General features: G+C 38.0%; 1 protein-coding gene across 3 annotated transcripts; it reads left to right on the top strand.

Moving 5' to 3' along the window:
- Positions 1 to 1,976: 1,976 nt before the first annotated feature.
- Positions 1,977 to 16,789, top strand: SPATA22 (spermatogenesis associated 22; the record flags this gene model as incomplete). Of its 3 annotated transcripts, none has more annotated exons than XM_081110223.1 (8): positions 1,977 to 2,019; positions 4,536 to 4,616; positions 6,632 to 6,692; positions 6,820 to 6,915; positions 8,897 to 9,239; positions 11,378 to 11,507; positions 13,370 to 13,467; positions 16,598 to 16,789. In XM_081110223.1, 8 exons carry the CDS (start codon positions 1,977 to 1,979, stop codon positions 16,787 to 16,789), a joined length of 1,044 nt encoding a protein of 347 aa, XP_080966349.1. The 3 variants fall into 3 exon arrangements, with proteins under 3 accessions (XP_080966349.1, XP_080966348.1, XP_080966350.1); XM_081110222.1 differs by having other exon boundaries at positions 4,536 to 4,664; XM_081110224.1 differs by lacking the exon at positions 4,536 to 4,616.
- Positions 16,790 to 17,024: the final 235 nt, after the last annotated feature.

Below are 17,024 nucleotides of genomic sequence, written 5' to 3'. Positions count from 1 at the left end.
AAATGACCCCGGGGGTGGGCAGGGGCAGGGCGACCAGCCCTCGCACAGATTCTGACAAATCTGGGGCAGAAACCGGCTGGGCAGATCTGCCATCGTCTCACCCGTGACAAGAACACAGTCTTTCTTCTCTGGGTAGAACTCTGAAGAGGTAGTGCCCTCCCTGCACCTCGTACATGACAGTGTGAGGACACAAGGGGAGGCGTGTCAACGTCATGGTTGCTGGGAGAGCGGGTATTTGTCCTCCTCAGCGTAAGGCCCCTCTGCGCTTGCGCGGAGGGGGGGGTGGGGGGGGCGGGACGTAGGGGGGTGATCGGGGGAAGGCCAGATGGGAGGGCAGCGTGGTCTGAGGTGCGCCTGCGCAGACTTGAGGCACGCCTGGCAGTGGTGGTCTGAGGTGCGCCTGCGCAGATTGAGGCATGCCTGGCAGCGGTGGTCTGAGGTGCGCCTGCGCAGGTTCCTGCACGCCTATGCCTGCGCCTGCGCAGGGCTCGACTTCCCGCGCTTTTTAGGAGGTCCGGGGTCGTGGACTGGCCAGTCTGCGCGGTGGCAGTTGACTGAGGCGACCGTTGACCGTGGCGGCGAAACCTGCGGGTAAAAGTTGCGTATTGTGCGGGTTGGAGAGCCAAGAAGGGAAAGACCGTTTTGTCGCTAGTTACCCAACTACCCCATTTCCTGCGTGAGGAGGGGATGTTGGAAGAGAGCATGAGCCCTGACTGGAAGGCTTCTCCCACGAGGGGTCAAACTAGGCCTCCTGGCCTCCCCCTGAAGCAGTGGGCTTTGGGGGTGCGGTGTGTGTGTGGGTGCGCGCTCGGGTTTGTAAATTGAGCAAACTTTCTGCTTGTCCTCTTCGCCGGCCACATTAATGCCGGTTGGAAGCTGGGGCCCTGGCCCAGGGTCAGTGGTCCTGGGGGCGGCTGTTGCAGGTTTATTCTGTTTGCGTGAAACTCGGAACCGTCATAGCCCTTGTCCCACCACCCTCCGGGTTCGGGTGTGCGTGGCGTTGGTATTCCTGGGCTGAGAAAAAGCCTCATAACCGCCGATTGGGGTCCTAGATTGGCATCAGGAATATGTTTCTGGGATCCGGCTTCACGCCCAAGTTAGGAAACAAAGCGGAGGCAGTCCCCGCCCTTACGGTTCCCCGGTTTCATGTCTGTGTTTGGAAATTAACATTTACCTCAGAACGATTCGCCATGACGTAGTTGCGTTCCTGTCTGTCTGCCTCACTGGGTCATGAAAGTTGGCGTCTTGCCTTTTCACATGATAGGGAAGCGTTTGCTGAATTCGGTTGCGGTTGAAATGTATTAGGGAGGCTACATATGGGGAAAAATTATAGCGGAAATTCTGTTGTAAAAGAAAGCAAGCCGAGAAATGTGTTTGTCTTGTTGAAATTCTGGAAACGCTGAGTGGAACAGCTTTTCGGATATTCTGGGTATTAAGTGAGGCCGCAGTCTTTGTGGTTACGTAGCCCAGAGGCTCGGGCTCAGGACGGGGAGGGGACCGCCATGGTGTGCTGTGAGGAGACCTGTCCCTTCCCGCCCGGCCAGGGCCGTGGCCGGTGCTGCCTCCCGGCCTTCCAGGCACAGAGCTGGCCAGTGCCGTGGCCCGTTCTGCTGTCAGACCTGGCCCGGAATTATCCTCTCTGTGGGTCATGAGTTCTAAAGTTGCGTATAGAGGCTTGTGTGACATGGCCTCACTGAGGAGGCGAGGTTACAGTCACCCTGGTCCTCGCTGATTTGGAAGAGAGCCGAGAAAACGGTTCCCGTCGTTCATTCTCAGTCAGAGATGAAAGACTCCACAAAGCGTTAACAGGATCAGGTTTGAAACGATAGTTTTTAAACCTTGATTTCAGTAATTATTAGGCTAAGAATTTGATTTTGTTGTTGACACGGTATGAGTTATAAGCCTCTTCCTTTGAAGGTTTAGTCCAATAACTTCATGTGCTAAAGACAAAGGGATTGACTTGGATATTGACGGAAATGAAGAGAAACCTAAATGAAAATTCAACCCGAAGTACAGCTGGTAGGAACAACTTTTATTTTAAAATTTTCTATATTTTGTATATACTATGTAAAGCTTGTGTAATTTATAGATGGAGCATTTTGGAGGAATTTTTGAAAAAATGAACATGTAGTCTAGCTTCTTTACTATTTAGGTCGAAGGAAATAAAATAATTTAAGGGAGAACATTTAGTGGCAGAAGTGGTAGTAAAATCATACTTCCCTGGGTTTATGAGTGGTCTTCCTACAAACCCTATGTGTTTGAGTTCTGTTTTTATTTGTATTTATGACTTATTTAAAGTATTTCCAGAAGCACTGCTGTCTCCCTAAAAGCTTTCCTTACTATTTCTGCTTCCTGATTTATTAATTAGAGGATAAGAATGAAGAGAACCAGGGAAATGATGAGAATGGACAATGAAGATAATAATAGCTATTAATTATTTTGAATGTACTGTATTTCTAGACATTTAGTTATATGTAGTAAAATATTTAATTCTTACACCAATCCTTTGAGATGGGCATTATCATCCTTGCTTTCTAGGTGAGAAACTAAGGCACAAAGAGGTTGTTAAAAAGTGACTTAGGAAGTGGCAGAACCAGGATTTGAACCTTGAAATCCGGCTCTAGAGTTCATACTCTTAATCATTGTATTATCCTGCCTGTTAGTATGTCCTGTTGGCACAGTGAGTTTAAGAAAATTGCCCAAGTTTATACTTTGAAGTTGTATGTAATTCCACCCTACTTTGAAGTCCTAATTCAAACTCAGGAAGTTTGATGCCAGAGCCCATATCATTTCATCAGTTATCACAGAATCTGTTTATTTCTTAATAAACTCTCCTGTAGTATAAGTTTTGATGGACCAGCTAGAGCAGCGGTTCTCAACCTGTGGGTCGCGACCCTTTGGGGGTCAAACGACCCTTTCACAGGGGTCACCTAAGACCATCGGAAAACACATAATTACATATTGTTTTTGTGATTAATCACTATGCTTTCATTATGTTCAATTTGTAACAATGAAAATACATCCGGCATATCAGATACTTACATGATAATTCCTGACAGTAGCAAAATTACAGTTATGAAGTAACAACGAAAATAATTTTATGGTTGGGGTCACACAACATGAGGAGCTGTATTAAAGGGTCACGGCATTAGGAAGGATGAGAACCACTGAGCTAGAGTATGGTACGGAGGCAAGATGTGTAAATTGAGACTGAGGAAGCTTGTGTTCTATCTAGGTTCTCCCCTGTGGCAATGTGCAAGCTTTTAGGACCTATTTTCCTCTGAGATCCTTTCTAGTTTTACTGTTTATGAATTCTGACTTTTGGCTTGACGTGAGATCCCAGGTCTTTTATCTGGAGGGTGTGGGGGTAGTGTTTGTTCTCATTTGGATTGGATATTATCACTCTAATGCATTGTCAACACGATCCACAGAAAATATGCATCCCAGATACCTGGAGTGCTTGTTAAAATTTCAGAGTTTCTATTGAAATAAAACCTATGGGAGTAGGGTCTAGGAACTGGCATGTTAAGCATAATTACAGTGAAATCTTAGTCAAACTAAAGTTTGAGAACCATGGCACTAAAGGGTATGCTACCATAGTCCAAAGAGTGGTTAGGGTTTTTGAAAACATGGGTCAATGTCTGGTTCTCCTTTACCCCTTTTGTACTTGAAGGGTCCCCTCTAGTTGATATGGTAATAGGCAAGCATAGGTGGGAAATAAGTAAAAAAAAAGTAGATTTGGAAAGTGTTGGGGTGGGGAGGGGGGGCGGGATGAGATGGGAATTACTTCCAAACAAGAGGAAATAAGGCAGTGGTAACCTAGAACAGTGGTCGGCAAACTGCGGCTCGCGAGCCACTTGCGGCTCTTTGGCCCCTTGAGTGTGGCTCTTCCACAAAAACCGACTTCTGCGCATGGGCCACGAAGTTCCAATCGCACTGTATATGTGCGCCTGCATGCGGTATTTTGTGGAAGATCCACAATCACGGGGCCAAAGAGCCGCATGTGGCTCGCGAGCCGCAGTTTGCCAGCCACTGACCTAGAACAAGAAAGGAGTTTTTACAAAATAGAAACAGACTCCTAGATTCAGACAACAGACTGATGGTTACCAGAGGAAAGGGATTTTGGGGGAACCAGGTAAAAAGGTGAAGGGATTAAGAAAACAGTCACAGGGATGGAAAGTACAGTATAGAGAATATAGTCAATAATAATTACTATGTATGGTGCCAGGTGGGCACTTGAAATAGCAGGAGGATTACTGGATAAAAAATATGATTGTCTAACCACTGTGCTGCACACTGACACCTGAAACTAATAAAGTTGAATGTAAGCTGCACTTGAAAATAAAATGTTAAAAAAGAAGATTTTAGAGAAACAAATGAGGCTATTTAGGATCTTAAAAAGAATGTAAGAATCAGTCAAAGCTATAAAATATGTTTATAATAAATATACAATTAACATATAGCAGTAGACAAATTATTCTATGACTAGATCTATTTTCCTAATATATACTAATTTATTGGAACATTTAATTTAGGCTGCTTGCCTGTACCTTTGTTCAATCAGAAAAAGAGGACTAGACAGCCATTAACTTCCAATCCACTTAAAAATGATCCCGGTATCAGTACTACTTCTGACAGTTATGATTTCCCTCCTCTACCAACAGGTAAGAAAATAAGTTGCAAACTTTTAGAAAATAAGAACTAAGATTACAGAAAATTACCATTTCTATTTTACGTTTTTCTTCTTTCCATTATCCAAATATAGGGATTACTTGACTCTTTCTGAGCATTCCAGTACAGTAGTTTGAGTTTCCTTGTCTATAAGGGTGGCTTAGAATTTTAAATAGAGTATCTAAGATCTGGAGCCTTTCTTTTAATGAAGTGGTAACCTATATTGTAAATAATTTTCTTTTTCATGATACACATGGATATTGTGGTTTAGATCAGCAGTCGGCAACTGTGGTCCGTGAGGTCCAAGCTTTGGCGACTGCTGCTTTAGACGTTTGGTGCTAAAGAATGAAGAAACTCAAGTTGCCTCAAGAATAAAGCGTGCGTGGGAACACAGGAAGGGTAGAAGACCTTAGGAAGGGTAGAAGCCCAGGAATTTCTAGTGTTTAGCCTCAGTCTTTTTTTCTCCTATAGCATTTTTATCTTTATTTTGTTGGCTTCCTATAGTTTCAACAAGTACGTTAACTAAATTGCCTTTGCTAAGAATTAACATAACCTTTTAAGTCTAGTTTTCAGAGCCCATATTGATCTCCTTCTGTATCTCTTGTTTCAAATTCTAGACCCTGGGAGGTCTTAAACTTTACTGACATTTTACTTATCTTCAGAAAGAAGGCACGGACAGAAAGACATTCTGAAATATATTTGGTGCATGATGATTATATACGCTTACATTTTTCTTAAAAAATAATAGACTCTTTATGCAATTAGAATTTTAAAATCAATCAATCAGTCTCTTTCTCCATACTTGTATTGTTAATTTTATCCACTGTTCAACCATAGACCTTAATCTACTTCTAAATTTATATTCTTCCACACTTGAGGAATTTGAAGTACGGATTTCATATTTTCCCATTTTTATCGATAAAATATTCACATGAATATGCATAAATGGGTATTTGTCTGGTTATTCTCTGCCATTTAAAAAATTAAGACTCTGCCATTTAAAAAATTTTGGCTTAGCAGGTAGAGACTTGGCCTGCAGACTGAGGGCTCTCAGGTTCAATTCCTGGTGAAAGGCATGTACCTTGGTTGCAGGCTCGATCCCCAGCCCCAATCAGGGTTTGTGTGGGAGGCAACCATAGATGTGTCTCTCTCACATCGATGCTTCTGTCTCTCCCCCTCCCTTCCATTCTCTCTAAAATTTAATGAAAAAATATCCTCGTGTGAGGATTAACAAAAACAAAAAATAAAAAATTCTCCACCCGTTAAAATATTTTTATAAGTAGCATAATGTTGACCTTATATATTAACAAAAATTTGAGCTGTTCCATAGAGAAATTTGTATCCTCCTAAAATACTGAACTCTACAGGCTCTGATCAGGATAACTGTCAGAGAGATGAAATTCTTATACTGGGTGAGAGAGAGGACTAGATCAGTGTTTTTGAAATTTTGGAAGATAGGTTGGGAAACAATCAATCTTTTAAAAAAAAAATAGAAGAGAGTAGAGTAGAATAGGAAATACCAGACTGTATCACACATAGTAAGAATAAGAATTGGTGAAATTTTATGTTTTTCCTCCCCCTGCCCAATATCCACACATGCACACCACACATAAGTATGTTCTGAGCTATGATGTATTTCTTGTGGTGGATTGGAATAAAAAAGTTTAAGAAACATTGATTACATTGAATTCATGTTACACAGTACAAGGTACTATACTGAGATTGATTGCGGAAAAGATACAGATAAACCTATTACCTTTGCATGAAACACAGTGGGTAGATGATATCTATAAAAATTAGTAAGGCATGCTGTGAGAGATTCCTCAACAAAGTGCTGTTGAACAACAAGTCCATATCTTTAAGTTCTTTTCTTCAAGCTTTCAACCGTCAAATAAGTATGAAATAATTATTATTTTTAAATGCTACCTACTTTACTTTTCTTTCTTTTGTATCTTTTGAGATTGGGCCTGGGAAGCAATGAATCCAGAGTTGCCTCCTTTAACGAAAACAATCAACACAGGGTATGTGGAAACATACATCAATGAATGTGTGTCTGTTACTGATTGATGTTATTCTTCTATGTATATTTTACATTTTTAAATTTGGAAACAAACTATTAATATTTAATAAGATATGTTTCCTTGAAAGGCAAATACCACATTCAGTTTCTCATCCCTTGAGAAGTCAAGATTCTGTGTCTAAGTCTATTGAACCAAACACTGAAAGGAGCAAGAGTGGTTGGAGGTGAGTCTACTTAAGATTTCTTTCTTTTTCTATTCCTTCTCCTCCCCCTCTCTCCCTCTCTTCTTTATGTCTTCCTTCTTTCTTAGACAGAATTACATTTAGGAAATTTCTCTGCTTAACAACAACTATAGCAATATTAGTTACATTTTATAAAAGAAGTTAAAAGACTTCAGGTAAATTTGGCAGTGATTATATTTCCAAAGATTTCTTCATGTTTTAATGAAATTTCTGCCAATATTGATCACTGTGAGTTTATGATTTTTTTATAGATTATTAGTGATCTAATTGAAAAAAGGCAGAGTCAGAAATAACTGTATTAATATTGGAAATAATTTGGGGAACAAAGTATTGGAAAAAGAGCATCAAACATATATATTAGTAATTATTTAGTGCTTTGATATGCTATTTTAATTCTGACAACAACCTTATGAAGTTAATATTACCCTGACTGTTATTAAAGATATATTTTTAAAAAGGGGAAACTTAATAAAGTTGTTAATAAATACATCAAAACAATATTTTCACTTTTAAAAAATGAGTTTTTATTTTATTATTATGCTAATTTCCTCAGGACCATTCAGTTACTTTCTTCAGGACTAGGGCTTGAAACTAGGCCTATTAATAGTTTTGAGATGGTTTTTGGAGGCCTAGTTTCAGCTGCAGGTGCTAGGAGAAAGTCTATTGTGATAGGCATTAGACTGAGAATTAGGTAATAGATTGTAATCTGGGCAGTCACCCAATATTAGATAATCCAGTTTGAAATAATAGGTAATTTGTCAGACAGTTGGAATAAAACAACAGAAAATCCAGGAACAGAAAACATTTGAAAACTCAACTAGGCAGTTCATAACCTGCTGAAGATCTTTTAACTGGTTCTATGTTTAGGTTCAGAATCTACTAGGCTTTACCTTCACATCCATCTACCCCCAACAACAGCCTGTTTTGGGGGATCGTATTGACCTCTCGGACCCTATCTTTGTCTCTGAAGAGAAGAATCTGAGTGGGACACTGCTCCCTGCCCTGCTCAGGAGCCACTACAACTTAGGCCTCATGGTCTAGTTGGGATACTGAGGATCTGGCTAGGCTGGATTGGCTACTGAAGCGGGCTTGTCCAGGCTAGGAGTACCTCCTGAGCAAAAATGTTGGAGGAAGTTGCAGATGTACTATTACCAGTAAGGAATTGTGAAGCTGAAAGAAACTTTTCTAAACTATGAATAATAAAAGTAATTTCCACAGCCATAGAGAGAGAAGACAAAATTATTTTTGTTCTTTTCTTGAAAATAAAATTGCTATTATATGAAGAGGTGCTCAGTGTACGAAAAATGTCTTATTGAGGTATATCAGGTAATTAATCATAATACTAATAATATTTTCCCTGAATATAGTGATGTTTGTGGTTTTTATCACCTTTTAAAATTTTGAAATTATTTTTTATTTATTTTCTCATTATTTTCATACCTAATTTTGTATTTATTTTTCTTAAGAAGGCTCCCCAAAGTATACAAACTTCAGATCTCATACAATTTGTATTTATATCTGGTTACAAATTATTTTCATAAAAGAGATGAGTTGTATTATTTGCCCTCTTGTGACATTTCCAGGAAAATTATCCTGTATAATAAAAGCCTATGCTAAATGTCTGACAGTTCGTTCGACCATTTGACCACTCACTATGACATGCACTGGACACCAGAGGGCAGATGCTTTGACCTGTAGGTTAGCTTGCTGCTGGGGTCCGGCCCATCTGGACTGGGCGAGATGGGCTGGACATGCCCTGGAGCTCTCCCGCAGTCCCTCCCCAGCCGGCCGCTGGCCTCCTCTCCCCCATCAGCCAGGCTGAGGGACCCCACTGGTGCACAGATTTGTTGGTCCTTTAGTTCAGAAATAAGAATTACGTATTAATTTTTAAATTAAGAAAATGTAAATGGAAACAAAAACTAATACTAATTAAACACCACCCCCCCCCCCCCCCCCATTACAGCTACAGAGATGGCAACAAAAATACCAGCTTCAAAACTTGGGAGAGAAGTGATTTTAGGCCTCAATGCAAAAGAACAAACCTAGCGGCAAATGATGGAATAAATTTTTCTCCAGTGAGTTTGGGAGTGCAACAACAGAAACAGCTAAGAGTATCTCAGCCTCCTAACTTACCTCACCAAGGAGAATGTGAAGTACTCGGACAAGCACACTCTTCAAAAACACCTGGCTCCACAATGAGAGGTCTAGGAAAAAACAGTACAGTACAGGCATTTAAGCCCAGTATCCAACAAAATCAGTTCAAGAAAAAAACATTAGGTGATATTCCAGAAGAAAACGCTCTCAAGGTAAATGTTAAAGTATGAATTATTTACATTTTTGTATTTACATGCAAAATATGAGATAAATAAGTATTTAGAAAACTAGAGATAGGAACATTTGAAGTCAATCTCATGGCATGCAGGTCAATTGGAGTGAATGAATGTTTCTAAAATATTTCTGTAGAGGTTGTGAACGGCTGTTCCTTTTCATAGTTGCTTTAGAGTGTCCTACTGGGTTCTGAATTTCGCTGTTTACTAATAATTGAGACGATGGCAGTTTATTCATTGCTTTCAGAAGTTCTCCAAGCTCTTCATATGTCAGTCAAAGTAACAAGGGTCAGCAAACTTTTTCTTTAAAGGACCAGAGGGTAAATACAGTATTGTTTGTTTATGAGCCGCATGGTCTCTCTTGCAACTGCTCAGCTGTACCACTCAGCTCTGCCATTATAGCTTAAAAACAGCCATAGACAATACATAAATGGATGAGTGTGGCATGTTCCAATAAAAATTTAGAAAAACTCAGGTTAGATATGGACTACAAGCTATAGTTTGCTGACCTTTGCTCTATAATCTGGTTTTATTTTACCTCTAACCTCATGTTTCAGATTCCACTAATTCTGTAATGCACTTGCCATTTTCAGATATTCGTAATTCTCTAAACATGATATACATGATAATATGACTCTGCTTTGGCTTATGTTCTTCCTATATTTGTACTTCCTTCAGCCTTACTTCCTGTTTCCATTCTTTGCTGTTATTGTTCTTTGCAAATGTCTATACTATATAGCAGGTTTGCTGTCTTCCCTCTCTGTCCCCTGGCCCAGTGGATTGTTTACCTTCTGTCCTCTGGAAAGCCGAATTGTACTACATAGTGCATCATCTTAGGATCCCTTAGCTGACTTCTGTTAGGGGTCAGCCAGTGGGAGTCACTGGCAGGACATCAAAGGGTGAGGAGAGAGGTTGGGTTTTTCTATGCCCTCCCTGCTTAAATGTAGTGTCACAGGCAGTAGCTGTGTCCCAGCATCATATAGTCCCTTCAAGAGTCTAGCTTCCACAGGTTTGGTAATTTCATTTCCTCCCCTTGTCCTTTCAGCCTGAGTGGTAGGAGTTTTGTATTGTTGTTAGTTTTTGAGTGCGTAAGTGCCTTAGATTAGTTCTGCCCACATGTCTGTAAGCAGTCTTTTCATCTGAGGTAAATTCTTTTTCCTTCCTGGTAATCTGACTAAAATAGCATGTTTCATAGTGGTTCCCACCCTTAGGTTTCCTTATCCATAAGAATGATACAACGTAGTGACCTTAATAAAAGTGGCTCATTATGGCAATATTCCTCTATAGGAGACATTCATACCTTAGTTAAGAGGGGGAGAGGGAGGAAAGGTAATTATAGTTGGAAAACAATGTCCCATCACGTGTTCTTAGATATGCCTTGCCTTCACAAAGGAAAGTGCCACCACCACCCCCTAAAAATTAGTATCTTAACACATTGTATTCTTAGTTGATCTTTAAAAATGTCAAACACATTCCATCTCAGGGCCTTTTACACTTTCTATTCCCATAGTCCTTACTCAACAACCTATTTAAAATAATTATCTGTCTCTCTTTAGCCTTTTATCCTGTTTTTCAAATGTATAAGATATATAAATTCCTAACATTCTATTATATATTTATTGTTTAGTTTCTGAATTCCCCACTGGATGTCAAAATTTATGAGGGTATATCTTGTCTGTTTTGTTCACTGTTGTTTCCTCATTAGCTATGTTTGGCACATAGTAGGTACCAATATGTACTTTTTGAGTGAGCGAATGAATGAGTGATTCCCCTCCTAGAGGATGAGAACATTAAGGAAAAGAATTGTGTTCTTTTCACCTATATTTATTACAGGTTTGGTACATGACATTTAAAAAAATATTCAACAAATGAATGAACCAATGGATGGCCATAGAAATAATTTTCTTCTTGCCTCCAAGTGTATCCTAGTTTCTCCTCCTATAAAGTGCTAATGATGCCTTTAATTTATGGGAGTAACCACTAAAATTTTCAATAGTTCTCTTACATATTTTACACATGTGCCTGTTATAAACACCTAGAAGCCTTACAAAGAAAGTGAAAGAGTATGATGGAAATTTGACTGTTTTTCTAATACTATCATTTTATGTTTTCAAAAGGATGCCTCACTGTATCAGTTAAAGCTTAAGGAAAAAGATAATTCTTTAAGAGTTGTATCAGCAGTTATTGAAAGCATGAAGTACTGGCGTGAACATGCCCCCAAAACTGTACTTCTTTTTGAAATATTGGGTAGGTATAATACTTCAAAAATACTTACGTAGTACTATTAGATAATAGTGTTCAATGTCAATAGGAATACCTAGGAGATCTTAAAGAAAAAAAATTTTGCAAAAGGATATATTAGTTAATTAGGATTTTTTTTAGTTCCTGGATCTGTCATTGATTTGTGACTTGATGTATTTGATTATTTATGCAGTATTCTTCTGATTCATAATGTTAAAACTGAAAAGATTATTACAAGTAATCTAACTCAACTCTTGAAGTTTGTGAGGAAATGGGGCAAATAAAATAGACTTGACTGAAATCACAAAGCTAGTCAGCAGCAAAAATGGATCTAAGTTCTTTATTCTCAATCTAGTGTTATTTCTACTATACTTGACTAAATTCAGTAGTAATTTTGTGTATAAATTCAATCATATTTTACCTACTCTGAAAGAACATTTGTAAAGACCCTTTACTGATATGAACACCCTATAATTAATGTTTTCTAAATTAATATTTAAAAGTGGAAGAGTTTAATAGAGTGTTTCTGGAATTTGATTTTACTAGAATGAAGAGATAAACAAGTAAAAGAGATTCAGAACAGACTTCTTTCAATAGTTTAAGTAAAATAAATATTTAATTTAAATTATGAAATATTCTAAACATACAGAAAAATATAGAGAATACCCATATTCCCACGTTATAGATGTCAAACTCCTGTCCATTTTTCTTCTCTAGAGATAATCACTGTAGTATCTTTCCTGTCCATGCTTTTGTAATATTACTATATACATCTGATTTCATAAATTTATGTGGACTTTTAATTGAGTTTTGTGTTTTAAAATACACAGCTTGCATTTTCAGCCAGCATTATGTTTTTGGATTTAGCCATTTTCTGTCCTGCCACAATACTTTCTTTATCTTGGAGCTCCAACTGTGGCCTGTTCAGCAGCTTCTGACTCTTTCCTTTTGGCATTAAGTTGCTTATCAAAGTTGTTTATACCACCCATCCTTATACCACAGTGCCACATTCTTCAATGATTTCTTTTGGTTGGTCTTTTCCAGAGGCTAGCAAATGACCTCCTGCATATAATTTTCTGACTGGTAACAAGTCCATCACCTAAACCCTGTCTGTGGTCTGAAGCTGGGGAATGGGACAAACTAATTGGTTTAAGTCCATCTCAGCTCACTCCTGCATTTGGGGTTGGGGACAAATTCAATTCAAATTATATGGCTAAGAATGGCATAGGCGAGGTTTTCTAAGGAAAATCTAGGTATTAATAGGGGAAATGGAGGCTGACCTCAAAATAACAAATGTTCATTATCAGTTTTCAGTAGGTGGCTGTTAAAGGAAAAATCCTCTCATTTGATACTTTCTTGAGATAAACATAATTATTTGCATTTTATAGGTGAGACAGATTTGAAAGAGTTTAAAACAATTTTCTCAATTTAGTACGCGGAAGAACTGGGACTCAAATGCATGCCTTTTGATTTTAATTCAATGTTTATTTTTTTTCATTAAACCACCATGCTTATTAGTTATATGTGTGTATTTCATTATTATTATGTAATAGACTGATCTGGGGATTTAACCATTCTATAGACTACATTCTAAGAAAAAGGTTCAGATGGCCAGCCATTGTCAGTTGCATGAACTTTGGCATATGAAGTGTTCCTTAGTTGGAGAAGGCCAGAAATTTTCTTTCCGTTAGTATAAAACAGTTTCAGAAATATCTTTTCCTCTTTAAATGTCTTCTTCATTATTGTATAAATAAAACTATGAGAGCGTTGGTATGGGAATAGTTATTTAAATATCAACTTCTCTTTGTTAAATCTTATTTGCATTTACCATTAATGATTCCCCCCTAACCTTTTTTAATGTTACTTAGGTATTCTCGATTCAGCTGTTACACCTGGACCATATTATTCAAAGACTTTTCTTATGAGAGATGGGAAAAATACTTTACCTTGTGTATTTTATGAAATAGTGAGTATTTGTCTAAGTATTCTTTGCAAAGCCTATGCCAACAAAACATACAAATGTAGACTGTAATTCCATTGTAGTAGAAATGATGTTAACACTTTAATTGTACTTTCAACATTTTGTTTGGTTTTAGTTATGATTTTAAAATTATTTGTTTAACTAATGTGGAGAGCCTACTGTGTGCCTGGCCCTGTGCTTGATGCAACAGATACAAATTGGAATATGAATGGTAAATGGCTCTTTCGAAGAGATGGTAATCTCAGTAAAAGACGGTTATATAAATGTTACATTGTGGTATGATAAATGGTATGCTAGAGATATGTGCAGGGTGCTATAAAAGTGGATAGGAAGATCAGCAAATGATTAAAAGAATGTAGTAACCTTATTTTATATATTTAAGGACTAAATAACCAAAGTGTGTTTGGGCAAAGGAGAGGTAGGGAGGAAAGCACGCTAAATTGAGAGAGCAGCACATTCAAAGACAAGAAGCTAAGAGAGAGCCTGGATTGTATAGGAAACTGCAAGTAGTTTATAGTTATCAGAGTGTAGATTTCGTAAGTGATGGGGGTTAAGGTAGTAGTCCTGAGGTTGGGGGAAGGCAAAGAGTGGGCGGGATATAAGGAAGAGGCTTGGTGATGAAGAATGGGGTGACAGAGGAAGTCTGGAGGCCTTATATGACTTACATACTTTGTGAGTTTGGCATTAATTCTGAAATTGACTGTAATTCTGAAATCAGACCTGGATTCTAGTTTTTATTCCACTGTTTACTAAGCTACTTAAACTTTCTGAGCTTCAGTTATTTTATTTGTAAAGTGAGGAGACTAGTTTTTACTTTGAAAAGTTGTTTTGGAGCTTAGATAATAACACATGAATATATAGCATTTCTGACAGATAGTAGATGATCAAGAAAAAGTAATTGTCAGGTTATTAATTTCTAGAATCTCTTGAGTGTTTATTATTTTCTAGTCTTAAGACTTTTTAAAATGAAAGTCTTTATACAACAAAGTGCACAACTCATAACTGTACAATTCTGTGACGTAGCACAAAGTGAATATTACCAGGTTAAGAAATAGAACATTGTTATTACTCCATGCATCCTTGTGCTTCCTCCCCTTCACTACATCCTGTCTCCTAACTTTTAATGTCATAATTCTGCCTCTATTAAAGCTTTATATAAAAGGTATCACCTGGTATGTTTTCTTTTATGTCTGATTTCTTTCACTGAACACAATGTAAGATTCATCTTTATTTTTGTATGTAGCTATAGTTCATTTATTTATATTTATATGTACAATTTTCTGTTGTCTGAATATACCATGGTTTAATTTACCATCCTACTATTGATTGGCATCTGGATTATTTCCAGATTTCTTGCTATTATGAGTAATGCTCTATGAACATTTTTGTATATGTCTCTTGTGCATATGCATGCATTTCTGTTGGGTATATACCTAGGAGTAAAATTGCTGCATCATAGTGCATGTGTATGGTCTAATACAGTAGTTACTGCTAAAGAATTTTCCAAAGGGTTGTGCCAATTTACACACTTACAATCAGTAAAGGTGAGTGTAGTTTCTTTCATTCTTTTCAACATTTAGTATGCCACTCTTCTTTATTTTAGCTGATCTAGTGAGTGTTTAGTGCTACCTCATTTCTCTACAGTCCCCAGTGACTAATGAAGTTGAGCATCTTATATACTTACTGGCCATTTAGATACCTTCTTTTGTAAAGCCTGTTCAGGCCTCATATTCTTTCTTTCCTTTCCTTTCCTTTCCTTTCCTTTCCTTTCCTTTCCTTTCCTTTCCTTTCCTTTCCCTGTTCCCTGTTCCCTGTTCCCTGTTCCCTGTTCCCTGTTCCCTGTTCCCTGTTCCCTGTTCCCTGTTCTCTTCGCTTTCCTTCCTTTTCTTTAGTTGTTAATCTTCACCCGAGGATATTTTTCCATTGATATTTAGGGAGTGTGGGTGAGAGAGGGAAAGACAGATAAGCATCAGTGTGAGAGAAACACATTGATTGGTTGCCTCCTGCATGTGCCCTGACCAGGGCCCAGGCCAGGGAGGAGTCTGCCCTTGACTAGAATTGAACCCAGGGACCCTTTGGTCTGCAGGTGGTGCTCTACTGAGCCAAATCGGCTAGGGCTCATGTTTTTGTTTTTTTCAATTGAATTATTTGTCTTTTTGTTATTGATTTATAGGAGATTTTAAAAAATACTATTCTTGGTACAAGTTCTTTGTCCATTATGTACATTGCAAACATTTTCTTATACTTCATGTTTTGCTTTTTAACTTTTAATGGTGGCTTTTGAGGAACAGAAATTCTTCACTTTAATATAGGTCTTTTAGCAGTAATCAACATCTTTCCTTATAGTTAATGCTTTTTATGACAATTTAGTGAAAGCAATCCCAGAATAGTTTAAATATACTCATGATCAAGAGGCTTTGATGCTGGATGATCTTTTTCTGGTTTGTTAGTCCCATTAAGGCATAGCCCTTTTGGTTCCCAATCCTAAGTCTGGGGTGGGATGGGGGTGGTTACCAGAATCTCTTTTTCTTACGAGCCTCTGATTCTAATTTTTTTCCCCTAGCCCTATGAAGCTCTGCTCAGTTTCTTAGACTTCACAGCCTTGACTATGACTGACAGATACCTCAAGGGGAAAGCATCCCCAAATATCAGGCCCCATTCTGGACTCCTCTACTTTCTCAGATGGCGTCACTAATTCCTCATTGCCTTAGTATCTCTCTGAAATCTATGAGGAGATTTTTAAGTATTTCATCCCGCTATTCCAGTACTTGGAGAGTTGGTATGAACTACCTTTCTGCCATCTGCTGAAACTAGAACTCTGGCAGTCTTATAGAAGTGAGTAATTCATGTGCCATTACATTGAGTATCAGTCAGTGTTTTAAGGAGTAGCAGTTTGCTAGCTTGTAAGAAGCCCTACCCAAGTAAAGGTCTTTGCTCTGTGACTGGGCACTCATATATGCCCAGCTGTCATGGTCTTGTCAGTAGTGGGGCCCTAAATCAGGTAAGAGAATATAGCATTTTGGGTTATTCATATTTAGTTGGTCACATAGTTTCAAACAGTTGAAATTTAGATGAAGTAATAAATGACTATTGATATTTATCTTTTCAAAAACAGGATCGTGAACTTCCAAGACTGATTAGAGGCCGAGTTCATAGGTGTGTTGGAAACTATGACCAGAAAAATAATATTTTCAAATGTGTTTCTGTCAGACCAGCATCTGTTTCTGAACAAAAAACTTTTCAAGCATTTGTCAAAATTGTAGATACTGAGATGAGATATTATACCAATGTAATGAATGAAATTTAAATAGTGAAGTTTAAATACTATAACTTAAAGCACTTTTCTGTTATTGTTTAAATTAGCATCTGCACAGTTTTATAGCTATTGCTTTTCTGTATTTCAGTTGTTGAACTAAAATATTTAAATGCTTTCAAATGTGTAGAGTTTTTGAAAAAATAATGTTACTGTCTTTCATAAAAAGAGCACATTTGCTAAAATTCAATAACCATTTCAGATAAAAATGTTCAGTATAGTGGAAATA

This window comes from Myotis nattereri, assembly GCF_964212035.1.
Source record: "Myotis nattereri genome assembly, chromosome: 16".
Lineage (NCBI taxonomy): Eukaryota > Metazoa > Chordata > Mammalia > Chiroptera > Vespertilionidae > Myotis > Myotis nattereri.
Note: the sequence above shows the minus strand (reverse complement) of the source record. Positions and strands in the feature narration are given on the sequence as shown.